The following is a 27,277-nucleotide window of genomic DNA, read 5'->3' as shown; positions in this document are numbered from 1 at the left end:
GCACCCCTTAGCGATGCAAAAAATTGATCGAGTTATTAATGTGTTTCCTTAACCAAGACATAATAATTCTAATTTGCATGTCTAATCATTAATCGCGAAAATTTCTAAAGGAGTAACAAATCGAGTACGTCGCTTAGTCCAGCTCGATCTATCGCCACTGTATTATTGATGAAATAATAAAGGATAAATCTCCCCATTAATATTCAGGACTGAGTAATTAGGTTTAGGAGAACAAGTAATCGACATTGCAATACATGCACTTTAGCCATTTATTTTGACTCGAAAAATAGTTTGATGACTTTATTGTGTTATAGTAAGTAAAATTTAATGATTTACCGTTATAATAAGTAAAATTCAACTACCTTATATAACGTGATGAATTTACTATTATAGTGGATATTTTAATTTGGTAATTATACTTGTAATTAGCCCTAATAAGTGCATCAATGTAACTGAATTGGCAAACTGAAAGTCCTATAAACTACTGAAGCCATTAGCCCATCTGCCTCCTGCCAATTTCACTCAGCAGAAACTTCAGTTTTCTATATACACAAACATCATGAAGGGATATCGGCGTCTTATACAAAAACTAGGTAATTAATCCCCAGATTGGTCTCTGTTTATTATTGTTTTTTGATATTTTTTTCGTGAAAATTGGAAATTCTGTAACAAATAGTGATGGAAGGAACCTCAATTTGCTCGTAATGGAAGAGACAGATCAAATTTCCAAGCTGCCAGAGCCAGTTTTGGACCACATTCTGTCTTTCCTTGACATTAAAGATGCTGCGAAAACGAGTATATTGTCAAAGGTTTGGAATAGTATTTGGGCTTACCTTTCCTCCTTAGATTTTGGTGATAATTATTTACATAAGTCCAAAAACACTGTGGATCTAATTCTAGCAAATCGGCTAAACCAGAACATCTCTATAAAAAGGTTCAAGGTTAATTTACCAAATTATCGGTTTAAAGCTCTGCATGATTGGATTAAGGTACTTATAACCTGTAATATCAAAGAGTTGTTCATAGATGTAGGCGTATACACTCACAACAAGTTTCCTGAAGCAATTTTTTCTGCTAAATCATTAAATGTGCTTAGCTTACGCGGATTTAAGCTCGAACTACCCTCTGATCATCGCGTTAAGTTTTATTCTCTACGAGAGTTGCACCTCGAGGACTCATTTTTGGACGAGAAATTACTTCAAGCTATACATGCAATTTGTAGTGATTTAGAAGTTTTGTCTTTGAAGAGATTTCATGGATTAATCAGTTTACAAGTTGCGGGAACGTTGCCTAAACTAAGGACAGTAAGGTTGAAATTTTGCCCTCCAAAATTCAAGAAGGTTGATATTGTAGCACCTAATCTTAAAGACCTTTATATTAGTTCTTTTAATCTGGACCTACATGTAATCGAGATAACTGCTTGCAAATCCTTAAAGTGTTTGAAGCTTGCTGCTGTGGCTGTCAATGACAAATGGTTAGAGAGACTCCTTCCAAATCTACCGAACCTTGAAGTCATTTATTTAGATCATTGTCAGTCCTTGAACTTCGTGAAGATTTCAAATAGTCGCGTTAAGTTTTTGAAAGTAGTCGCGTGCTCTCATTTGATTGCTGTTGATATGGATGATGCTCCTAACTTATTAAGATTCTCCTATGACATTCGTCATGGAAGAGATGGACTATTGGGCTATTTTGAACCCTCGCCTATATTCAAACTGAAAGCTTCGCGATTGCTGGAGGTTATGATCAAATTAATCCCAGATCCTGAAGCTCTTGACACTGATTGGTACTCCAAGCTCACAGAGTCTATTGGTAACTTTAATAAATCCAGGGCTATTACACTAAGTTGCGACTCTGACAAGGTACGTTCAGCAAATTGACTACTTGCCCTGCCAGAAGAAGTTGTTCTGGATTTCTCATTGTTCTTATTATTTGTTTGAGCAGGTGATAATTATACCGAAACATATGAGAGAAAACTTGGTTCCTCCACTTAATGGTACTAAGCATATACATATAAAAATTATGGATAGGACGAATTATTCAATTGTGGACATTGTTGATAGTTTGCTTTGGATTTCTCCTCAACTGGACACCCTATCTGTTGATCAGGGTCGAAGCTTACAGAGCTTGATCAAGGTAATATGCTTATCTTTCAAAAGCACTGGCTAAGATTTCTTGCACCCTTATTCTTGATCTCTAAGGTTTTGTTGCTTTCCTTTTGATTCATTGTTTTAAGGACAAGGCATTCTCATGATTCTGTTCAAACTCTTTTGTTTTACCTAACAGTCCATTATCAGAATATTAACCAAAACCTAGAGATAATGGCCAACCAAATACACTTAGATACTAGTTGATGTGTGTTTTGATAAATAGTTGGTGATAGATAGTTCAGATAGGAAACGCAAACACCTTATAGTTCAGGTAGGAAACTTGCAAAGAAGTGACATTTCAGGTGTGCTTTGGACCATTATCTCCAAAACCTAACAGTTAGTCAATCAACTGCTCATGTGAAATACCTACAGGACTAGTTATTTTGAGCCTTTTGTAAGGGTTAATGAAGTTACAAGATTCTTGTAAGCTATTTGAAGTTTTTATCTATATAATTTTTAGAAAAAATTCTATGTATTCTGTCAACTCAAGAAACTTATATGAGCACATCACGTTTCTATATTCACTCTATTTTTAAGCTAATACCAACACGTTTCTATATTGGTTTTATGATCGGTTCCTTATGAACACATCTTTTACCTTTGTTCCTGTTGTGGTTTTCTCTGGTTTCGTAGTTTACATACCGAGATGCTGATGATGATGAAGATGACAAACCTTGTTGTGCATCTCTAGCTTGGAAATGTTGGAGTCATGAGTTGAAGAGAGTTCAACTGCAAAACTTTACACGTACGGAGCTAGAGAAGTTGAGAAACTATTTTCTCAAAATTTCAGATACTTTGAGCATAATTGAAGATTCACCAGAATGCAGCCTTTTAACTTCAACTCAATAAATGTACTTTTGAATAAGTTTATACAGGGTACCTCATGTGTTGTTGAATCTAGCTAATTATATGTTTTGAATAAATTTGTTGATGACTTGTTTTGGTGATGTACTAGGACCTGTGATCCCTTATGGGACATTTGTTTGCAATGACATTGATTTGTTCTTTTTCTAATTTGAAGTTTCAAACATTGAGCAAATTATCCTTACATTAATCTCAGTGTATGATTGTCCTGGTGCACAGCTTGACAGATGAACTGATACAGAAGCAATTTGTTTGAAAGAGACAGGTATAACAAAATTTTCATGATTCATGAACTTTTGGTGCCCTTGCTTTTGTATACATTGGGATTTGGTGTAGTCCTTGAGCCGACGGCCTATCGGTAACATATAAGATTTGCGTACATTCTAACTCTTCAGACCTCACTCTATGGGACTACACTAAGTACGTTGTCGTTAAATGAATCTATTAGATTTTTTAATTTGTTGTTTTGATAAATTGATGATTGAAATTTGTTTTTTTTTTAAATAAAATAATATATATATATATATAAAACTTACAACAACAACATACAAGTGTAATTCACAAGTGAGATTTGGGGAAAGTAGAGTGTACACAAACCTTAACCCTACCTCATGGAAAAAGAGAGGTTGTTTATGATAAACCCTCGACTTAAGTGCAGCAAATCGAAGTAGTTGTGAAAAAGGAAAAACAACAACGACGAACACATTTCAATTAATAAGGAGAATGGTATAAGAGCATTCAGAAAAAGAAAAAAAAAACAGTAATTACAACAAAATAACATGAAAATTGAAACATAATAGACAACATGATATGGTAACAAATATCAAAAGCAACAAACTACATGTATAAGGTTAATACTACGATAGTCGTCAGGCACAATGCTTTAGTCATGTATAATTGAAATATACGCTATTTTCAACCTCAATCGCATTAATTCAAATTGTTTCCAAAGAAGATAAATTTATATAAACAATTATAAAGCGAATACAAATTAAATAACGACTCTATACGTGGATATTTGTGTTCTTTGCCCATTAAAAGGACCTTGATCAAACCCCAAACTCCTTAAAGTAGGCCAGATGAGCAATAAAATCTCAAAGAAAGATACAACCAGAAGTGCTATTGCAAATAAACCTATAAGCTGTGGCACATTTTTCATACCTCCAGGCTCCAGCCATACAATTTTCCTTGGGGCAGAGACTATCGCTATCTAACCTTTAAGAAAGGTTACAAAACTTTTACGAATAAATAAATGGTTTCACAGTTGAACTCTAAAATTTCACTAAGTCAAGCTCATTTATATGGGTGCCATCTACGGCTTTTCGAACTCGATATGATCATGAGTTATAAGTGATATTCTTTGGTTTGACTAATGCCCCGCCGGTGTCTACTTCAATAAAGGTACGAGAAATGGTCGGGGGCAATGAAGTAGGTGGACTTTGATACATTTAGAAATTAGATAAAAGAATAAAGTTTTTAGCATTGCGTTGTTTGGTAGATAATTTATTTTAATTAAGATAGGAATAAAAAATAGGCACTTTTTTTAAAAAAAAATTCCATGTAGTTTGTCATAATTTAAGTGAACTGCTCTATTATCTCATCACTTAAATAGTTATAATATTATTTTTTTTTAAAATACAACTTAAAATTAGTTCAAAATTCAAACAAGTAAATATGATAACTTGTGATATTTCAAAATTTGCCACTAACGAAAGTCCAAAAGTTGCCAACTGGTGGAAAACCTACAAAATATCAAACACGCTTTTCCTTTGTGGAACAAAAAAAGAAAAACAAATCATATCCTCAATTTTCTCCTACCCCAACTCGTAATGTGAACGTGTTCCGACCCTTTATAGCCCCCAAAGGAACAAACCCTTCTCCTTCTTCAGGTTTTAGATCTACGGTGTTTTTTTTTTTCCTTATATGGGTATTTACAAGTAAAGAAATACCCTTTTCTTCATATTTGTTGCCCTTTTATCTTTTGGGTCTCCCCCAAAATTCAACTTTTGCTTCTATAAGAGTTTGAATTTCGAATTTCCGATCCGTTTCTTGGTTAATATCGCCATATTTCCTTTATAAAGTTTGAATCTTTGATCCTTATATTGAACTACCACAACAAGTTTTTTAATTCTGTCCTGTTTAAGTGATGGGGGTTTCCAATTGTTCCATTACTTTGCCACCGACCCAGCAGGTTCCACTGCCTAAGGAGTATGGGGTAACGAAACCCTTGTCTCTAGCAGGACCTATGGAGGCTGATATTCAGCGTACCAAAGAGTTGGAAAAGGTTTGATCTTTAAGGTTCCTTTTTGTTTACTATGTTGATTTTTGTGCTTCAGTATATGATGACTGTGAATTCTAGTTCTTGGTCGGTGCTGGACTCTATGAAAGCGTTGAGGAGGCTGCTAAGAGAGAAGGAGTTCTCTGCCAGCTAGAGCAGGTAATTTCTCTTTTCCTTTATGTTTTGGTGATTACGCTACTAAACTATTAGGAGGAATTCCGGGAGATCAGAAAAATTAGGATGCTGGTTGAGACTTAAGGCATTGGATATAAAGTAACATATGATTTAGAGACGATGGAGTTTCAATGACTCCTGAATTTTTTAAGTGTTCTAGCAATGAAATTGAAATTGTCCAAATGGATAATGAGAATTCATATAGTCGACCTAACTATTTTGGGTCAATTTGCGGTTGTAATTTCTGAAGTCTGAACATGGAATGAGTAGGCTGTGAATGGTGACTGCATACACTTTGGATTGGTCAATATTGGATGGTGATTTAGATTTCAGCAAAGAGAGAACTGATCATTGCTGTGTTTTTTTGGGAATTTCTTTTATCTTACTGAGCTTCGTAAAATAGAAAATATTATATCCCCATTCACCTGCATTTATTAATTGTTGACCATCCACTTGATGCTTCCTTGTTTTTCCCTGTTTGGATTTCTTAGTCTCTGAATCGGCACTAGTTTATTAGTCACTAATTTGCAGTAACATTTGATGTATTAATGTAGCGGTTTTCTAACTCAGCAGTGTGATATCTGATCACTAAATATTTTCAGTTTTATTTGCTCCAAAGTTTCCTGCTTTCCAATTTAGTGGCGGGATTGTTTCCCTGATCTCAATGAACAAAAAGATGTCAATGTGGATGTCCTTTCATGTTAGGCTGTTCTAGGGCTAATTGCTTTTTTTTTTTTGCCTTACTCAGTAGTATTCATAGGTTAATACCAGTGTTTTGGACAACGATAGGCGAGGATCTGCCTCGCGACGCCAGTAAATACCAAAAAATTAAAATATTTAATTGCATATATAAACAATCAAAATCTCAATAGCAATAACATATTAGCAAATATTTCAATTCAAAAACTGAAAATAGATAGTACATACTAAAGTCTAGAACTTGAACGAGGAAAAACAGAACAAAAGTCAAAACAGCGAGAAAAGCACAGAGGTATAAGTAACTCTGAAGTCTGAAGAACAAGAAGAAAAGAAGGAATACATATTGGTTGGACTTTAGGAGTCACCGGAAAAATTTGGCTGGTTGCTGGAGAAGTCTTGTCGTGTCGACGGGTTGGAGCCGCTGTCACAGTCTAAGAGTGCAACTGTATAAATTTAATTTGGAAAGAGAACCCTAAAATTACCTTTTAACTTTTAAAACCCTAAATTGGTCGCCTCTTTTTTAAGAGAATGCAAAAGGCGATGTTTTTCTTGCCACGGCGTCGCCTTTTGAAAATCGCCTCGCCACAAAGCTTATAGGCGATGCATGGTGAGAGGCAATCACCTTTCACAACACTTTTAAATACTAAGATGAAGGAAATGAAATGATATTCTTTAGTTGATGGTAAGGAATGAGGATCACGGGGGGGGGGGGGGGGGACTATTTCTCTCCTATACACTTTTTTGTTTGGGTTAGTAAAGGAAATTAAAATAGAATTTTGTTTTCGGTTTACCCCTCAAATGTCTTGAAGAAAGAATGGAAGGAGTAGTCTTAGTTTTTAGCTTGTTATCTTCCCTTTTCCTCTGCATTTCATAAATTTCGTTTCTATTTTTGTCTCAATCCAGTCTAGTGACATTTTTGGATCTTTACCTTTTCAGATTGTGAAGGACTGGGTGAAAGATCTTACTCGACTGAGAGGGTACAATGATCAGATGGTTGAGGATGCAAATGCTGTCATTTTAACTTTTGGTTCTTATCGACTTGGGGTAAGCAGCTTCTTTCTGAAGTTCCCTTCTTGAACAGTATAAGCTTAATGTTTTGCTTATATATGCATGACAAATAATTTCATTGCAGATCTAGAAATAGTCGGAAAGTTGTTTCACCGTGCCACCTAGTGAAGTCCTTAGTGTTATAATATCACAAGGTGTGAAATTAACTGTATGCAACCATGAAACAGTTGGTTTAAATTATTACAGTTTTTGGGTCAGAGTGGTACTAATATGCCACAAAAATTAGAACAGTAGCCAAAAACAAGCTTGTGTCTCTGGTCCTAAATAGATGAACCTAATGCATTATGCTTGTTCTTCAGACTTCTGTATTTGCATTTGTAACCAAACTGATCGTTTCACACAATTCTCCCTTTTGTTACTATTCTCAATTTTCAACCCAAACATAACTTCACTCAGTTGCCCTTCCTGTTGTTTTTCATTAAGATAGATTCTTCTACAGGAGCTCTTTGCTCAAAAACATTCAGTTGGCGCCTGTCATTGGGAAGAGTTCTTTTTTTTGGGTGGATGGGTGGGTTGGGTGGGTGTGCAGTGCTCTATGCTCTTTGTGTTCTTGAAGCTGCACCTGCTTCCTTAACACATATAATTACATTTATGTACTATTAAGCTTTACATTTTGCAGGGAATGACCGAATGTTTGATGTCCCTTAGCAACTCTATTTGACTAATTATGTAAGATTTCTTTTGTAGGTGCATGGTCCTGGAGCTGACATAGATACCTTATGTGTTGGACCATCCTATGTGAACCGAGAGGTCATTTTGGTTTCTGGTTTTCTTTTCAAGTCTCAGTTGGCCATTTTATATTGCATCTAATATCAACCTTGTTTGCCAGGATGACTTCTTTTTTGTATTGCATAATATTTTGGTGGAGAGGGAAGAAGTTACTGAACTACAACCAGTCCCAGATGCACATGTCCCTGTTATGAAGTTTAAGTTTGATGGGATCTCAATTGATCTTCTTTATGCAAGCATTTCTCTTTTGGTTGTGCCAGATGTAAGTGTTATTTCTTTGTGAAAGCTGCTCATTTCCTTTTGGCCTCCTCCTTATAAGGGACACCTTTTCTATAGATCAAACTTTGCTTCAGAAGAAATTTATTTTCCCACACCAACATTTGTTCTGGAAAAAGTCCCTGATTTTTTCCTTAGACTTCTGCTTGTACTCCGGATGCTAATTCCTTTTCACCTGCAGCAATGTGAATTTCAGCTTAATTCTTTCTGGATCCAGGGCTTTTACATTTTTGATTTTCTTCATTTGTTATATTCATGGTATACCTGACCATTCCTGGAGCTTACCAAGTCATGGGATCCAGACAGGACTGGGATACGTGAATGCTCTATTTTCTCAAACTGGAATTGACATTCAATTTATGGCATCAATCAGCTGCTTAGACCACTAATAGTAGTATGCCTGATGTTTCCTTTTACATCTTCTTGCGACAGGACTTGGACATATCCAGTGAATCCGTGTTGTGCAATGTTGATGAGCCAACTGTAAGGAGCCTTAATGGCTGCAGGGTGGCAGATAAAATCCTTAAAGATGTTCCAAATATTGAGGTGATGTTCCCCAACCAAAAAGGAAACAAAAGGCCAGTAAATTTTTCAATATTCTAGATCTTGCTAATAATATCTCATTTGTCTTCTGCAATGCAGTTTTTCCGGATCACACTTCGATGTTTAAAGTTTTGGGCTAAACAGCGTGGTGTTTATTCAAATGTAGGTTCACTTTTTTTTCCTACTCCCTCCACTCGGCTTAATTAATGTTTGCTCTTTTATATGACCTGTTTGTCCTGGATTCTTTTTTAGGTGACTGGATTTCTTGGTGGAGTTAACTGGGCTCTTCTGGTTGCTCGGGTTTGCCAACTCTATCCAAATGCTGTTCCGAGTATGCTGGTTTCTCGTTTTTTCCGCGTATATACACAATGGCGCTGGCCAAATCCTGTGATGCTTTGTCAGATAGAGGATAAAGAACTTGGATTTTCTATCTGGGATCCTCGTAAAAATCCTTGGGACCGGACACATCAGATGCCAATTATTACACCTGCCTATCCTTGCATGAACTCTAGCTACAATGTCTCTGCAAGTACTCTTCGTGTTATGACAGAGCAATTTGAATTTGGTAACAACATATGTCAGGTATGAATTATTCCCCTCTGTACATTATGTTGTGTATTTAGCTAGTTCTGGCTTTTACTCCTTTTGCTTTTCCATATCAGGAAATTGACCTCAATAAAGCCCGGTGGACTGCATTGTTTGAGCAGTATCCTTTCTTCGAAAGCTACAAGAACTATTTGCAAGTTGACATAGTTGCAGCTGATGCTGATGACTTACTTGTGTGGAGAGGCTGGGTCGAATCCCGGTTAAGGCAGCTTACTTTGATGGTAACATCTATACTTTTTGAAATAAGTGATACTCAGGAGGCTCTGGATCCTTTGTATTTGAGCCTCTACGGAAGAAAAAGGAGAAGGTAGCAAGTGAAGCAGATGTTTACCATTTACTTATAATTCTTGTTGTATCCTTGCAGATAGAGCGGGACACATTTGGGAAATTGCAGTGCCATCCTTATCCCCATGAGTATGTGGACCCGTCCAAACAGTGTGCCCATCGTGCCTTCTTCATGGGTTTGCAGAGGAGGCCAGGGGAGTTGGTTCAAGAAGGTCAGCAGTTTGATATCCGTGGGACAGTTGATGAGTTTAGACACCAAGTGAACATGTATATGTATTGGAAACCAGGAATGGAAATGTTTGTGTCCCATGTTCGTAGAAAGCAGATTCCCTCTTATGTTCTATCAGATGGTTATAAACGAAACCAAACACCAAGGCTAATGAGTGGGCAGCTGGGAGAGAAGCCTGTCTCTGGTATTTTTAGGTCAAGATCCGGAGAAAGAGGAGGTTTGGAAAGGAAAAGAGAGTTTGAAGGTGTGGAAGAGAGTCAGCAGAGTTTGGACAAACGACCATCAATTAGCCCTCCAAGAAGGGAATCACCGTCGCCTGAACTTATTGTTGGTCAGAAAAGTGGCATGTTGTTACAACAGCGTTTCTCAACAGTTTCTGGAGGGAAGAGAAAGAGTGAAGAAATTTCAAATAATGTGACGAATGATGAGATGCAGTTTGCTATTCCGGACAAAAATGTTTATAATGAACAAAGGAAGTCACGAAGAGCACAATGTGCGCAAAGTGCAGATGGATGTGTATACCAGTCTAGTGGTGTCACAAGCCTTGTCGAAGCTGGTACCTCTGGAGATCCTGCGCATGAATTGCTCCGACTCTGCCATGATGGTTATGCAGCGGGCAGTACTGGTTGCAACTCTCTCCGTTCCTCTCAGGATGACTTATACAGAGCAGAGTCCAAGTCACTGTTAAATAATGTATGTGAAAATGGTTCGAGATTTTTTGAAGATGCGCTGCGGGAGTTAGAGGTTTTGAATCAGTTTATTTTGCCTCTTTTATCTTTCTGACGTCATTGATTTTTATAATTCATACTTCCATTCTTAGCATTTGCCATAACTTTGACCAGTTCTATTCTTTTGTGTTTCGTGAAGCCAAAAGCTGCTCGTGGAGTGTTAACATCTCCGGATAGCATTGGATCGGAGTCTGTACAAAAATCTTCTACAAGGCATGTTTCACGGTTTGATACTTGCACTTACTTTTTGTTTTTATATATATCAGTCCTTTTGTCTTTAAAGGCGCTGTATTTTGGTTCTCTTTTATGGTTTGTCTTGTAGGTTTAGTGTTCCATCAACAGCTTGAAAGAAGTGGAGTCATGGCATTGAGGGATGAAAAGCCAACTCAACACGGTAAGTATGATGTTACTTGTTGGCTGTCATTTCTCTATGTTTTTCTATTCCAGGCAGCTTGCATCTGTAACATTCAGAGAGAGAGTCCTGATATTTCGCGGAGAGTTCCAGGCAGAACGGTCCTGTGGGCTCTTGTACAGTTCAGTTTATGTTTTAGAAAAAAAAAAACACTAGGGACACTGCTGAAGAAGATTGTTCTTCCTACATTCAATAGATCTATAGGTCATGGAAAATCTCAATTGTACTCGGTTTCAGTCTCTTAATTGTATTTGTATTCCGATGACAATTAATGACACCATATTTCAGTCTCTCCATCTTTACCAATTTTCTGTTTCCTTTGTGCGTGTGAATTAGTCATTGGTACTTGATGTTTGTAACAATCACATATCCCGTGAAATCCCAGAGTCAGTGGTGGCAAGAATGTACGCAAATTTTACAAATTTTACTAAGTAGAGAGGCCGTTTCTGAAAGATACTCTGTGGAAATTGATGTCTTTAGGATCATGAAACTGTTTTCCATTAATAGCTCTTTTATTGTTGGATACGACTGAAATTTGAATGAATATATTTGGTTGATGGAACACGCAAAAATTGATGGTGCCTATGAAAGGTCAACTGTAAATTGGTTCAGTATAATCTGTGTGTGGTCAAAGTTGTCTATTGATGATATGGCGGTTTACCAGTAAAATTTTCCACGGATGGAATCTGAAGAGGGTAGATGAAAGACAAGGGCAAGCAACACATCGAAATCAGAATTAAAAGGAAAAATACAAAAGTAATGAAGATATCATAAATAATTGAGAGGCATTTAAAAAAAAATAGAATTAAATGTCATAAAAGTAATGATGATATCACAAATATTACAAGTTCCTAAAACTGATTTTCTTCTCGCACTTTTTTAAAAATAAAAAAACAATAAAAAGAATCTCAATCAAGGAAAATGTGAAAAACATTAAAACTGGGGTGGGTGATGCCATGCCCCTATGCCTTCAATAGATAGAGATTGATGATTAAATTTAGGTCATACTCCAAAGAATCCAACACATAACAGAATACACACTACAAATAACTCTTTTCATTTCAAAAGGAATATAAAATTTAGAGTCAGTTTGAATTAATTTATTTTAAGTGTTTTTAAGTATTTTTGAAGTATTTTGAAAGAATTAAAATAGGCTTTATAAACACTTAATTTTAAGGTAAAATATTAAAATTAAGCCAAAAGTCATAAGTTATAGCTCACATTTATTTATTTTTTTAGTTCAATCATTAATTTTGATTTAAAAACTTATTATAGTACTTTTTATGTTTTGGCATAATGCATAAACATGACCCTTAACTTGACGTCAATTGACAACTATGACCTTTAACTTTGGGTGTGCACAAGTAGGCACTTAAACTTGTATAAAATTGAGCAAATGGACACATTCATCCTACATGGCCTACATGACAATTGTGTGTCCTACATGGCATCCTACGTGTATTGTGCCATGTAGGACACTTGTGTCTACTTGTTTCATTTTATACAAATTTAAGTATCTACTTGTGCACATTCAAAATTTGAGGGCATAGTTATTCGTTGAAACCAAGTTAAATGTTATGTTTATGTATTATGTCTTTTGTTTAAATTTACTTGTTTCATTCTAGATTGATACAAAATCAATAAAGTAAAAAATGAAAAATTGAATCTTATAATCTTAAATACACCAAAATATTACTCCTCCTTTTCAAAAAATAATTATAATCTTAGATACACCAAAATATTACTCCTCTTTTTCAAAAAAGAATGACCTCCTTTCATTTTTAGTCTATTTAAAAAAGAATGATCTCTTTCTTTTTTTTTATAATATTTTAATTTCAGCTTTCCACGTCGCATGTTTAAGGTCACAAGATTAAAAGATAATTTTGTACATTTGACATAACTTTAATTTAGAAACACAAAATTCAAAAGTTTTCTTTATTTTTTTAAATTCTGTGTCAGGTCAAACTAGACTATTCTTGAAGGAAGTAATATGGTTGAATGTCTTGTACATGCCCAATGGAATTTTTTACAATGATAGGACTCGATGTAATATACGTATTGATGATGTTGGAGTGAAATCCATGTGTCTGAAGAAGAGTGGGTACTTCATCTGTCACTGCCGATTTTCCCTCATTCCCTCACCTTTATTAAAAATAGTTTCCCCCTTTTTCTCCTTCTTCTTCCCTTTTTTCCCCATTAATTAATCAATACATAATCTTGATCTCATCTCATTTATTTATAACGAACATAAACATAAAATTATTATTACTGTAATAACAATCCTTAATTAATCAATCCCAATTCCCCTTCTCTATCATTTTTTCCTTAATCGGATAGTCAGGATGAAGAAGGCGACGGTGGGTGCGGTGGTGGTAGGTACAGCGGTGGCGGTAGCTGTGGCGGCGCTCATCATGCGCCACCGCATGGGTAAATCGAGCAAATGGGCACGTGCCAGGGGAATTCTGAAGGAATTCGAGGAGAAATGTGCCACCCCAGATGGCAAGCTGAAGCAAGTGGCTGATGCCATGACGGTGGAGATGCACGCCGGACTCGCCTCTGAAGGCGGCAGCAAGCTCAAGATGCTTATTAGCTATGTCGATAATCTCCCTACTGGGTTCGTTACTCCTCTCAATTATTTAATTATTCTTTCTTGAAATAGAATTTATGTATTTAAAAAGTCATAATTGGGGGAAATGTTAGGATTATTTGTTATGTTACGAGAAATGATTATAATCGTTTGATGACTGTACGAAATGTTTTAAAAGGTTAATTCTTTATGATTTAATTTGTTTGCTTAAGCTTGGGAGTTATGCTATGTAGATATTGATTACCTGAATTTGTATTGCGGAATTCATAAGACCCTCCTCTGGTCTTGCTTTAACATGTTTTGTGTGCTCTAACTAGCTACTCAATCTAGAACAATGTTCAGAAAACGAAGGTTCTTTGAATTTCATCCGTAGCATCAGAACTGAATATGGTGCAGTGTATAGGTTGCTGGTCCAGTTCAAATGACCTTGTTTTGATTGTATTCCAGATGTCGAATGTATTATCTTTTGATTATATGGTCAAAAGTTAATTTCTTTATGATGTTATGATCAATGCATTGCAGCTTAATCCCTCTCTCTATGCTTGTTGGACTGTTCTTTTAGACAGTTCTAAACTTTATTAAGAATTATCTTGTGGAGAGGGGTGATTTAATTATACATTGTGTTATGACTGTACTATGTCATTGGTAAAAGGTAAATATTTTAATATTTTTCTCTTTGGTAAATTTTGTATTTAGCGATGAAGGAGGAGTCTTTTATGCATTGGATCTTGGTGGAACAAATTTTCGAGTATTGCGGGTGCAATTGGGGGGAAAAGATGGTGGCATTATCCATCAAGAATTTGCAGAGGCATCAATTCCTCCAAATTTGATGGTTGGAACTTCAGAAGTAAGTTTTTGTCCACTCAAAATGTTGCTCCCTTTTCTGTTATTTTGTTTTGCGTGGATTTTGAACTTTTGAAGTTCATATGTTTCAGGCACTTTTTGACTATATTGCGGCAGAACTTGCAAAATTCGTAGCTGAAGAAGGAGAAGAGTTTCATCCACCTCCTGGTAGGCAGAGAGAATTAGGCTTCACCTTCTCGTTCCCAATAATGCAGACTTCAATCAATTCTGGAACTCTTATCAGGTGGACGAAAGGGTTCTCCATTGATGACACGGTATCCATTTCCTTACCAACTACATCATCTTTGTTGCTTTTCTTAGGCAATTGAAGTTTGATTTGTCGGAAAGACAACTTTGAGATACTTTCAATTTGAATCACTCATATGCTTTTCCTGTTCTAGACGTTTGGTTTTGAGAACTTGACCTTTCTTTTGGTTAATGGTTTGATGATAGAGCACGACATCAACCATGCTTACCTTTTGATGCACTGATTTCTTGTTATTTGAAACATTGAATGTAATGTATTCTTTGATGGTACTCACATTGTTTCCAATCAAAGAGAAGTGAATTCAAGCAAGTTACAGCAGTTGATTTTAAAACCATTACAGCAACTATGTTAATCTATTGTAATTTTATTCTCAGTTTTTTTTTTCTTATTATATTTAATGAACTGAAAAATAAGCTCTCACAGTTACTGGGTGACAGGTTGGCAAAGATGTTGTTGCAGAACTGACAAAAGCAATGCAAAAACGAGAAATTGATATGAGGGTCTCAGCGCTTGTAAGTTTGCTTGATGTCGCTCAGTAGTAACACTCTTTTTGAAGGGGCGCTTGAATAAATTGTATGTATGTTACCTAGCTTAGTTGTAAAAGTTTGATCTTGAGTTACTTGTTGATGAAAGGTGAATGATACTGTTGGAACATTGGCTGGTGGTAGATTCACCAATAAGGATGTATCCATTGCTGTGATATTAGGTACTGGGACCAATGCAGCATATGTGGAACGGGCTCAGGCAATTCCCAAATTGCACGGTCCTCTGCCTAAATCTGGAGAAATGGTTTGGGAACTTTTCAATGACTATTGATCTTGTTTTGACTCTATTTCACTTTTTTGGTGATCAACCGTGGAATAGTTGTTGAAGTCCTTTCATGTTCTTTCTAGGTGATCAATATGGAATGGGGTAACTTTAGGTCCTCCCACCTTCCCTTGACAGAGTACGATCATGCTATGGATACCGATAGTTTAAATCCTGGTGAACAGGTAATTGCTTATCCACTTGTATACCTTTTGTTCATTTAGGCTAATCTCGATTTTGCAATTAACTCGATAAACCTGAGAGAGATATCTATTGATCCTGACAGATATTTGAGAAGATATGTTCTGGCATGTACTTGGGAGAAATTTTACGCAGAGTTCTACTTAGAATGGCTGAAGAAGCTGGCATTTTTGGCGAGGAAGTTCCTCCAAAACTCAAGAATTCATTCATATTGAGGTATTTCTTACTAACTATAGAGTTATTAGTGATCTTCTTGTGCAAAACACACTGTTAAATGCCCAAACAACTGCTAGGCAGTGTTTCTCGGGTCAACAAATTTGCCTGCATTCTGTTGCTGTTCTGGTTATCAGTTGATCAAGCTTGAGTATGGTAATATTGCTCATGCATTTATGAGCTTTCATTACATTTTTGGTGCTTTACATAATTGCTTTGGCGCCATACACAACTCACAATTCATATCAAATTCATTGTCTATTATGACTTGCTTGGTAACATGTTTCACTCCCTCCTATCCACTTGATTATTGAGCCTATTGTTTATTTTTCGCTTTGAAGTTGCAATGAAAATAATTTCATCCAATAACTAATATGCTACTGAGCAAGCATGCTTATTTACATACCCCATAATATTTGAGGATCAATCAACTCCAGATAATGGAGCTTTGACAAGAAAAAGAGTACTGAACTACTTCACCAAAAAAAAAAGAAAAGAAAAAAGGAGTACTACTGAACAATGAGAGTTATCTATATATCACCTTAGTTAAAGCAATTATAACTTGATTGTGTGAGTTTCTAATTTTCAGGCTACACAGTCTATAAAGAATGTGCTAATATTATATCTCTTCTTTAATGACATCCTTTGCTGTTTTAGCAAATGTGCTACAGTCACACAATCAAGCTATAATTGCTTTAACTAAGGTGATATTGTTAGCACCAAAAGTCGAATAGTCATTTGCTGTCCGCTTGATGTCTGTCATGTTTACCTTTTTATATTCGAGCAGATGCTCTCATAACAGTTGAGAAAAATATATGCAGGACACCTGAAATGTCTGCTATGCATCATGACACATCCTCTGATTTGAGAGTGGTTGGCGACAAGTTGAAAGATATCTTAGAGGTATTAGCTCTTCCCCTTTCAATACCTCCCAAGGAAAAAAAGAGAAAAAATGCTTTTTGATGTGGTGTGGCTATTATTCCTTCTACAAAAGTTTGCACAGTATCATTTCTTTGGTCATATTGCTTTGGAGCAAATAGAGAAATTGTTTTAATTAGGACTGATGGCAACGAATCAAATTTAAATTTTCGGTCTCAAGGAAGTGGAAATCAAATTGTTGATTTTTACTCCCTTACAGCAATTAGTTTTACTGTTAGCATTTGATATGATGATACAACATGAATTGAAACTAGATATATTTTGTTCATCGTATTTCAGATATCCAATACCTCCTTGAAGACAAGGAGATTAGTTGTTGAGCTGTGTAATATTGTTGCAACACGTGGCGCCAGACTTGCGGCAGCTGGGATCTTGGGCATTATCAAAAAGATGGGAAAGGATACACCCAGGGAAAGTGGTCCAGAAAAGATTGTCGTAGCCATGGATGGCGGATTGTACGAACATTATACAGAATACAGTAAGTGCTTGGAGAACACTTTGGTTGAATTGCTTGGAAAGGAAATGGCCACAAGTATTGTTTTCAAGCACGCGAATGATGGTTCTGGCATTGGCGCTGCACTCCTTGCGGCCTCTAACTCCGTGTATGTTGAAGACAAGTGAGAGTGATCAAAATGATATTTAGCTAGAGGAAACTCCATTTACCTTTTATATTATGTTTTTTCTCTAGCCTTTTCTTTTTGGATTCTCTCTCCTTTTTGGTTCTTCTTACAATTATTTCCAGAATTGTACTTGGTTTTCTAGGATATTATTCCTGGGAATGCCACCATATTTCTTCTGGAAAAGGGTGCAAAGAAATTATATGAAACTCAGCATTGCTTATTCTCCCCTTTGGTCTTTTGTTTTCCTACTGCAATCAAATTTTGTAGGGTTTAATAAAATGGGATATTATTTCATTGCTAGACTTACCTGGTTAGCTAACATGTTAGTTAAACCCGCAACCGAACATGGAAGGAGGGTGCTTATTATCCGAGCAACTCTCTCTTGTCCATGTTGTTGTTGCTTCTTCATCTTTAGACCTTTGGGCCGATTTCAAACCGTCGGTCTACTAATGCTTCATCAACATACACAGTAAAATTCCACAAGGGTAGAGTTATGTAAACGTCATTTCTATCTCAAGGAATGTTTTGAAGGACCCTTTGGCTCAAGTGCAACGATTCTTTATTAGTTTTGACTATTCTTTATAGAGGTCCCAAAAACACCTATTGGATCAAAACAAAAAATAATGGTAGGTTTTGATGCTATCCGTTTTGCTACATTTTCCATCTATACTCGCAAAATAAAAGATAAATTTATATAATTAGATCCATCACAAATTAAATATCAAATAGAAGTTTTAATTAGTAAATTGACCTTTGATATTACAACTTAAATTAGAGTGCAAAAAGTCTTTCACAGTTCATATACACATGGTAATTAATACAACTCAAATTCAATCATAATATATTAAGTCTGCATCAAACATCGAAGTAAACGATAGTGGGAGTTGTTATCAATTTATAGATAAATAAAAAGACAGCGATTGATTAATGGCTGAACCAAATTATGGTTTCATCTTTAAAAATAAAGTTATAATTTGTGGTCCTTTAGGGTCTTAAAAATGGATGGATTTAGACAACTCTACTTTACTTTATCTTTTTTAGAGTATGCACCAAAATATATATTAATGTGTAAGAATTACTATTAAGGTTAATAAGATTAGATTACACGATATTCCAATCGTACGCCATCGAAAATTAAGAACGAAAGATCAACTAATAATATCTTTAAGGTTTAAGCTTATACTCATAATTAGATAATTGACCTGCCACTCTCTTATTTTTTTTTATTATTATTATAGAATAATATAAAAATACTTTTTTTTTTCAAATAGAAGTCCAAATCTACTACTATTATTAGTAAAATATAATGGGTGATTCCAGTTCATGAGATCTACAGTATCTGAACCAATTAAAGAAAGATTTTTTTTGAAATTTGAAAAGATAAGCTCGTATCTGTTATGTCTGAGAAATCGAGAGTTCCACCATAACTAACTTACCCTTTTTACCACCTGTAAATTAAAAGTTTATCAGTTCACAATTCTAGCCTTCTAAAATTAGTCTTAAATTTTTTTATTAATATTAGATTAAATTTTAAGACAAATATATTATTTGGACTAAACTTAAATTACCTAGATCTCTAACTTTGATCCAGACCCTAATGAATCGTTTGGTAACGCTAGTAAAAATAATTCATGTACTAACTTCGGTATATAATTTATATTTCCTCTCTGCAATAATAATTGTTTATTTTAGACTTGACACACACCTTAATAAATAAGAAATAATAAATAATAGAGATATTTATTATATTAACCTTTGAATATACTCCCTACGTTCTTTTACTTGTCATTTATTTCTAAAATAATTTCTTTTTAATCGTCACTTTTTAACATATCAAGAAAAAATAATTATTTTTTCCATGTTTTACCCTCGATATTAAATACTTATTCTCCAAATCATTTTTCAATACCTAATAGTAAGAGTCTGTTTGGCATTGCTGCTAAAAATTGCTTATTTTTAGAAGCGTTTTTTTAATTAGCTTTTCAGAAAAGTATTTTTCAAAAAAAGCAATTTGTTTTTGGCAAATCCATTTAAAAAGTGTATTTGATAAACAATTTGTGTTTGGCTAATTATTTTTAAAAAAAAATATTTTTGTGAGTCAAATCAAGAAAAATGACAAGTATCAATGTGCTTTTGATATTAAAATTATTTTATAGAGAGAAACTATTTTAAACATCTAATACATACACTTTAATTACATTTTTAATTTAATTAATTAAAATGTACATATTCAAATTTTCAATCAATATTATACATAGATAAATATTGTTGAAAAATATTGAAAAAAGGAATCATTTTGTTATTTGTTACCTATTTTTTTGGATTCAATCTTAGTTATATATAATGAACAAATAAAGATGGACATATCAAATATAATGGTCTATAGCTAGCTATGAAAGTTATTTATGTATAAAACAAATGTAGTAAACAAATTTAGTATTGTTTGTAATTTAGAAAATCGAGTAACTGATGCATTAATATGTTATGAGAAAATATATACTATTATTTTATATGAGGATAGAAGATGAAATAACTATTACTTATAAAACAAATAATTTATACATAGTTTAGTTATTTTATTTATAAAATATTATATAAATGCCTTCAATTATATACTAGTTAGGCGAATTTGTAAAGCATAAATAATATCGTATTAATTTTATGTAGATTTTACACTAATTTCATAATATTAAGAGTTAATTACATCATATATATACTCTTTTCCAAATTATAAAAATCTTTTAAATTTGGTGAAACCCGTATACATCACAAAAAGTCTCAATAAATCGCATCTCGATTTTGAATACATCCCTCAACGTCCTGATACACCATGTCTCAATTTCGAATACATTACTCAACGTCTCGACATATTGTGTATGCACTGATACATGCGTAAAATGATGTATCCAATCTATACATCCGATACATCACGTAAAGTAAAGTTTTGATAAATAGCATACGTCCTGATACATTGCGTAAAATAATGTATCTGACTTACATGATGTATTCGATCTATACATCGCATAAAGTGATGTATCCAACTCATTACGTAAAGTAAAAAATTTTGTAATTTTTTCAAATGCTCAAAATTTTAAAAAATATAATAAAATAAATTATGTATTTAGATAATTTTTCCTTAATTTTATAGGTGAATAATTTACATTTTAATCAGCTGCTATATGTGGCTTCAAAACGAGCTACAAAACAACCCCTAATACCATAGGCTGCTCCTTAATTCAAAATCCCCGGATTTGTAGGAAATTTGAAAAAATAAAACTCCTTTGTATACCACCTCAAAACAATTAAGCAATTAATTACGTTCTAATGTAGAATTAATTGGAGTGATTATATAAACCTTTTCACACTTAGATATTTTTACTCCTCTCAGTCCTCCTCGCCTTCCAAAAATATACTTAAAAGAAAACAGAGAGATCTGCTTTCTCCCCACCATTTCCTCTGTTTCTTCCAATAGTAATAACTTATTGGAAGATCTTCAATGGCAGAGTTTTCTGAACAAATCGTTTTAAGTCAATGAAAAAATCAGCTGCTGATACGGAGACCCATATCGGAAGGATCTTTTTTCTATTAACACCCTTTTTGGCTCGTACACAACTGAAGTGATCAAATTTCAAGCTAACATTTTTGGTAAGTGCTTTTAATGGTGGTAGTGAAAAAAAGAAAAATTTACAGTACAAATTCATTTTTGGGTCTGTTAGCAAATCCCGTTTTGGATGTTTCTTTTTAATAGCTCAAGAAGAAGAAAGCCTTATAATGGGTCTCTGTTATATCCACAACAAATTCACGGGGGTTGTGTCAGCCGCTGAAAAATTTGGTGGTGGGGTTTAATGGTGGGGTGAAGTATTTCTTCATTTTTATTTTATTTCACGTTGCTCCAGAAAGTTAAAGAGAGAGAGTAAAGTATCTTTGAGATTATTAAGGTAAAAAAAGTGAAGAAAGTTTGTTTCTTTTTTAAAAATCTTTAATTCAGTGGGCTATAGAGAAAAATTAACAAGATTGGTTTTTCTTTTGAAGTTTCATGCATTTTTGGTGATTATTGCTACTTTTTGCAGTTTTGATGATTTTGTCTGTTAAATTTGAGTTTTTTGACCAAGAAATGGGGTTGGGGGTGCAGGTAAATGATTATGCTTTATGTAAGTTACTTGAGTTTCTTACTGGTGGAAGTTATAATACCTTATTTTTGAACTGCAGGAGGAGGCAATAGTTTGAACCAATTTAAAAAATCGTAGTTCAAACTTATTCAATGATTCTTTTTTCTTTTTTGGGTATGTAGTTTATTGTTTGTTTGGTGGTGAAGTTTCATTCAATCTTTTTTGCCCCCATTATATTAATATTTTTTTTAAAACATATTTGTTGCTGCCACACCTTTTTGTCTTGTTTCTCAGTTCTTCACGAGGTTGTGTCAGTATGAAATTTTTTCCCCTAAAAAATAAAAACCCAATCTTTAACCCAAGTATTAATTATTATATACTGTTTGATACCTTTTATTAAGTAACTTTTTCCTCCACACTGCAATGTTCTGTTCTCAACACTTCGTTGCTCGCAACATGTAAAGATTCTGAAAGTTTCTGTCTATTACTCTATATCTCTCTTTTATCACATTTTGTGACATTGGCTTTATTATTTCTTCAGTTTGTAGAGAATGGGGAAAGCTTCAAGATGGTTCAAAGGGTTGCTTGGGATGAAGAAAGACAAAGAAAATGTAGACAATATGTCGAATTCATCCGACAAGAGAGATAAGAAAAGATGGAGTTTTGGTAAGTCGTCTAAAGAATCTATGGGTGTTGGGGAGAATCCAGTGAACTTTCCGGGAGGTGTGCCGGCGGTGGATTCTAATTGGCTGAGATCTTACATTTCTGAGAATGAGAAGGAGCAGAGTAAGCACGCAATTGCTGTGGCTGCAGCTACTGCGGCAGCAGCAGATGCCGCGGTAGCTGCAGCGCAGGCGGCTGTTGCGGTGGTGAGATTGACTAGCAAGGGCAGGGGTGCTATGTTTACAGGTGGGCGGGAGAAATGGGCTGCTGCTAAGATTCAAACTGTTTTCAGGGGTTATTTGGTAAGTCATTAATGTTGAAAAATTTGAATCATTTTTTTTAATAAGTTTTTTATGGTAGCTTAAAATGTCAGCAAAGTACCTTCCGAACATTCTAATCGAGCAGTACTATTGCCTTTGATTTTCATGCTGGTCTATGAAATTATTGTCTGTTTTACCTATACAACATTTATACTTTCCCTCATTTAATGCCATCCAATAAATTTGAAATTTGAAATTGTAGTAGTAGTATCTGAATTTGGTCTTTGGAGTGATGTTGAAGTTTCATTTCACTTTTCACTTTTTTTTTTGCTTTATGTTTTATGTTATGTTTGTTTCATTGTCTTAAAAGTTGTTTAATATACAAGATCTAATTCTGGGCTTTTTTTATTTTATTTTTGCAGGCCAGAAAAGCTCTTAGAGCTCTCAAAGGGCTGGTGAAATTGCAGGCTCTAGTAAGGGGCTACCTTGTCCGAAAAAGAGCTGCTGCAACTCTTCACAGTATGCAGGCGCTCATCAGAGCGCAGGCTGCTGTTCGATCTCAAAGAGCTCGTCGTTCAATGACTAATGACACTAGACACCAACCCGAGATCCGAGCTAGGAGGTCCATTGTAAGAATCTAGTTCTCCCTAGGGTTTATTCTAGTTGTGTGAATTGAGGAGTTGTTGATTAGTTAATCTTGTTCTGTTTTGGTTTTGATTTGGCAGGAAAGATTTGATGAATATAGAAGTGAATTCCATAGCAAGAGGCTTTCAACTTCGAATGATACATCGTATGATGGATTTGATGAAAGCCCGAAAATTGTAGAAATTGACACATTCAGGACCAAATCCAGATCACGTAGAATGAACAATGCTTGTATGTCTGAATCTGGCGATGAGCAGCATTATCAAGCTATGTCATCACCACTCCCCTGTCCACTTCCAGCTCGTCTATCGATCCCAGATTGCCGTCATCTTCAGGATGTTAACTGGAGCTTTCTAGCAGACGAACAATGCAAGTTCGCCTCTGCACAAACTACTCCTCGCTTTGCAGGTTCTGGACGGTCCAACGCACCACCTACACCAGCCAAAAGCATTTGTGGTGATGGATACTTCCGAGCTTATGCCAACTTTCCTAATTACATGTCTAACACACAGTCATTTCGTGCTAAGTTACGGTCCCATAGTGCACCAAAGCAAAGACCAGAGCCAGGGCCAAAGAAGAGGCTGTCGCTGAACGAAATAATGGCATCAAGAACAAGTTTTAGTGGAGTTAGAATGCAAAAGTCTTGTTCTCAAGTGCAAGAAGAGTACTGTTTCTGAGTAATTTTTGAATTATAGATTATAAGATATGACTGGCTGTATAGAGAAGAAAGATAATCTAAAAAAGTTGAACTTCTCTAGTGCTTATCCTTTCAAAGAAATGGTGACAAATTAGTACTAGGAAAGAATGGGTGTGCTTGTGTAAATTCTTTTGACACTGTTTTTATGAATGAATCTTTCTTCTTGAATGTATCCAGTGAAAGGTTTTTATCAAATCTTCAGCATTCTAACATTGTTGAGTCACAAAATTTGTTAATAATTCCAGTAGATCTTGGATTAGGAAAAGGCCCTTTTAACTTTACCTATTACAAAAATCAAAACTTTGAAAATACCGCAAGTTCACACACCTAATTAATAAGGGTGTCAAAACCCTTTTTTATGCCATTTTATTTAGTATTGCGTTTCAAATTGAAGTTTTAACATGTATTTGAAGTTAAAGTTGAACATCAATTAAATGAATTTAATTGAACAAAAATATTGGATCCAATTTCTCATGAGAGGTCTCGGTTATATAGACATAACACACACCCAAAAATGGAAGGAAGTTTTCTGAGTGATAGATACTAAACCTATTACTTTATTGTAAAAGTGTTTTAACTATTTGAGTATCTAAAAGATACATACAAGTAGCTATTCATAAAGTTAGCCGGTGAATTCAGGGTTTTAAGTTTAAGAATTATATATATATATATATATATATAGTCCAAGATTAAATCAGCACAATTATTTTAAATCAGCTATTTTAATAATTAAAATGTATCGAAGAAAATATTTGTTCGAGATGAGGAGTTTGTGCGTTTTGGTGGGGTGGGGTGCATAAAACTAAAAAGGCATAAAGCAATAAAATCTACGTCTTGGAAAGTAAGATGCATGTTTCAAGTATGGAAAATTGTGAATACTTTTGACAAATATGTTTTTCCCAAAAATCTTATCTCAAAATACTTTATCTATTTCCCATAGAGTTAACCTTCTAGGTACCTTCTTATTAGTCCTACTCCTCGCTCATGTAATAGAAATAAATATTCCTTTCGTCTTAAATTACTTATCGTGTTCTGTTTATATATTTTTAAAAATATTACATTTAACTAATTTTTTTTTTCAATTTATCCAATTAATTATGTTTAAAAGTATAAATATTATAAAGTTTCTCCTTCATTAATTGTAATTTTAATAAATAAGCATGTAAATAGAGTGTATTAAAATGAGATAGATAGGTAATCTGTAAAGAATTTTTATTTATAATTTTTAAGGTGAGTGTAAAGAGAAATTGTAATAAAGAATAGAAGAAGTATTACTTGTTCACTATTTCAAAGATAGATTTTCACTTTTACTTGTTACTTTTAAGATATCAAATAAGTTTTTCTTATTATATTCTTAACATTAATTACTTATTTTTTATATCAGCTTTCAAAATTTAAGGTTATACATTAATTAATATGAGTATTGTAATAAAAAGAATTTAAAGTTCAAAATAGATAAATAAATATAAACATAGGAATAAACAATAATTTGAAATATTTATTTTTTAGAATTTACAGTAAATAATTTAAAACCATGAAAATTAACAAATCAAGCAGGCAGGCACTGTTCTCGATCCATTATCCATTGTTTGTTTATGCAGCTAAAAATAATACTTTCTCTCTGTTATACTTTGACAATTTGATTTTTGACTTAATACAAAATCTAAAATGTAAATAATTTTTTTAAATCTTGTGATTTGAAATTTAAAAAAATGTAAATTGTATCAAAATGCTCTTTAATATGATGATCTTAAACATGTCATAAGTTAAAATTAGAATAATTAAATTAAAGAGAAAAAGACATAAAATCACCATTGAAATTATCCCGTATTTTCATAAAGACACCTTAATTTTGGAAGTGTCCTATCTCTCCACAAAACTTTTTAATATCTTTGTAAATGGGCCATTTTGACTCATTCCCCCGTCTGGATTGCCGCGGGTGATGCTCACTCTTTTCAACCCGTTCTGCTCGACCCGATTCTTTACTAAAGTAAAAAAGTCTTTTTCGTTTGTTATTTCTCAGCTTTCCCAATTCTTCACATTTTCTCGTCTCTCTTGGTGAAATCATTTCGTGCTAATCATCTCCTTGTTGATGTTACTTGGTCAAGATTCTTGGAGGAACAAGGAATTGAATTTGACATTTCCGATCAAAACATAATCACAAAATTAAGAAGAAATTAAATCTTAAAAAACTTCAAATTAACCCTTTCTACTGGAAATTAAAAGTGAAAATGAATTCCTACCTTATTGTGCTTGGGGAAGATGATGAATTCGTCAAAGAGAGTACCAACGTTGATCTTAGCTTGCTTTGAAAAAAAAATGAAATCGTGAAGAGAGGGATACCAATGGGTCTTTTGAGTTTAAATTTGGGGAAGATGATGTAAATTAATTAAATAATTAATAATAGAAAAATAAAGCGACACGTGACACTTTTAAACTGGTTAATGGCAGTGAAAACACTACATCACATGCCTCATGTGCGCAGAGGCGTATCTAGGGGGGGTCACCGGGTTCACGTGAACCCATGGTCCCCTCCCGAGATCATATATAGTAGTGTTATATTTTAGAAAAATTATTGAAATATAGATGTGTGAACCCACACTTGAAGTATCATATAATGCGATTATGACTGGGTGCACCTCTCTCCGCGAGGTTAGAAATTTGAATTTTATATTTATCTTGTTTTAATTTTCTTTCTAAATGTCGAACCAATCAAATTTATATCATAGATCAACCTTTTTTATAATAGTGCACCCATCATCTCAAAATTCTGGATACATCTCTGCATGTGCGTGGTCACGACAATGGATCAAAATGACCCATTTACAAAGATATTAAAAAGTTTTGTAGGGTGACAGGATACTTCCAAAGTTAAGGTATCTTTATGAAAATACGAGACAACTTCAGTAGTGACTTTATATCTTTTCTCTAAATTAAAAAGTTCTTAAAGAGAATTTATTCTATTATAAAATGATCTAAATAAATAAGGAAGACAAACAAATTGAAATCGACCTTATCGGATAATAGTAATTATGTGTTTCTAATGATTCGTTTCTTCAAATTTCAAATTTATTCTACTGGTTTTGGACAGGAATATTCCCTAGTGACATCATGGACAGAAATTGAAAATATTAAACACTGTATTCCATCCTTTCAATTTGAAGTTGTTTAGTAGAATAATATTTTGGCCCTACCTTCCCTCCCCAATTTCTGCTAGATTTGCAGAGATATACCTCTTTGACACACTTCCAAAATAAATAAATTATTTAAATGGACCCCCAACGTATTTGTTCTCTGCTCATCTTGTTCTTCTATTATTTTTTAATTAGATTCCTTCTTATAATGTTTTTTAGTATTTGAAATTCATTTATATTGGTTCACATAGGC

The 27,277-nt window shown here is 34.2% G+C and overlaps 4 protein-coding genes across 5 annotated transcripts; all 4 read left to right on the top strand.

Annotated features, from left to right (window-relative positions):
- The first annotated feature begins 704 nt into the window (after positions 1-704).
- On the top strand, positions 705-2,996 carry LOC125831633 (putative F-box/LRR-repeat protein At3g18150). Its single transcript, XM_049510807.1, has 3 exons — positions 705-1,859; positions 1,942-2,133; positions 2,781-2,996. The coding sequence occupies exons 1-3, from the start codon at positions 705-707 to the stop codon at positions 2,994-2,996; spliced, it is 1,563 nt and encodes a 520-aa protein (XP_049366764.1).
- A 1,994-nt stretch (positions 2,997-4,990) lies between these two features.
- On the top strand, positions 4,991-11,149 carry LOC125829855 (nuclear poly(A) polymerase 4-like). The gene is made up of 12 exons (XM_049509071.1): positions 4,991-5,295; positions 5,371-5,448; positions 7,099-7,206; positions 7,918-7,980; positions 8,060-8,221; positions 8,668-8,781; positions 8,878-8,940; positions 9,031-9,360; positions 9,441-9,605; positions 9,749-10,642; positions 10,766-10,851; positions 10,949-11,149. The coding sequence occupies exons 1-12, from the start codon at positions 5,158-5,160 to the stop codon at positions 10,971-10,973; spliced, it is 2,226 nt and encodes a 741-aa protein (XP_049365028.1). The 5' UTR covers positions 4,991-5,157; the 3' UTR covers positions 10,974-11,149.
- Positions 11,150-13,131: 1,982 nt separating this feature from the next.
- On the top strand, positions 13,132-17,729 carry LOC125829892 (hexokinase-2). Its single transcript, XM_049509117.1, has 9 exons — positions 13,132-13,652; positions 14,322-14,472; positions 14,561-14,743; positions 15,174-15,248; positions 15,370-15,525; positions 15,630-15,728; positions 15,830-15,960; positions 16,779-16,860; positions 17,176-17,729. Exons 1-9 carry the CDS (start codon positions 13,381-13,383, stop codon positions 17,515-17,517), a joined length of 1,491 nt encoding a protein of 496 aa, XP_049365074.1. The 5' UTR covers positions 13,132-13,380; the 3' UTR covers positions 17,518-17,729.
- Positions 17,730-20,913: 3,184 nt separating this feature from the next.
- On the top strand, positions 20,914-23,959 carry LOC125829913 (protein IQ-domain 26-like). Of its 2 annotated transcripts, none has more exons than XM_049509140.1 (4): positions 20,914-21,161; positions 22,167-22,590; positions 22,971-23,177; positions 23,274-23,959. In XM_049509140.1, exons 2-4 carry the CDS (start codon positions 22,177-22,179, stop codon positions 23,868-23,870), a joined length of 1,218 nt encoding a protein of 405 aa, XP_049365097.1. In that variant the 5' UTR covers positions 20,914-21,161; positions 22,167-22,176; the 3' UTR covers positions 23,871-23,959. The 2 variants fall into 2 exon arrangements, with proteins under 2 accessions (XP_049365097.1, XP_049365101.1); XM_049509144.1 differs by lacking the exon at positions 20,914-21,161 and adding an exon at positions 21,206-21,454.
- Positions 23,960-27,277: the final 3,318 nt, after the last annotated feature.

The sequence above is a fragment of the Solanum verrucosum genome, unplaced genomic scaffold (assembly GCF_900185275.1).
Source record: "Solanum verrucosum unplaced genomic scaffold, falcon-dt-bn FXZP01000102.1, whole genome shotgun sequence".
Lineage (NCBI taxonomy): Eukaryota > Viridiplantae > Streptophyta > Magnoliopsida > Solanales > Solanaceae > Solanum > Solanum verrucosum.
This window is presented reverse-complemented; position numbering and strand designations above follow the sequence as displayed.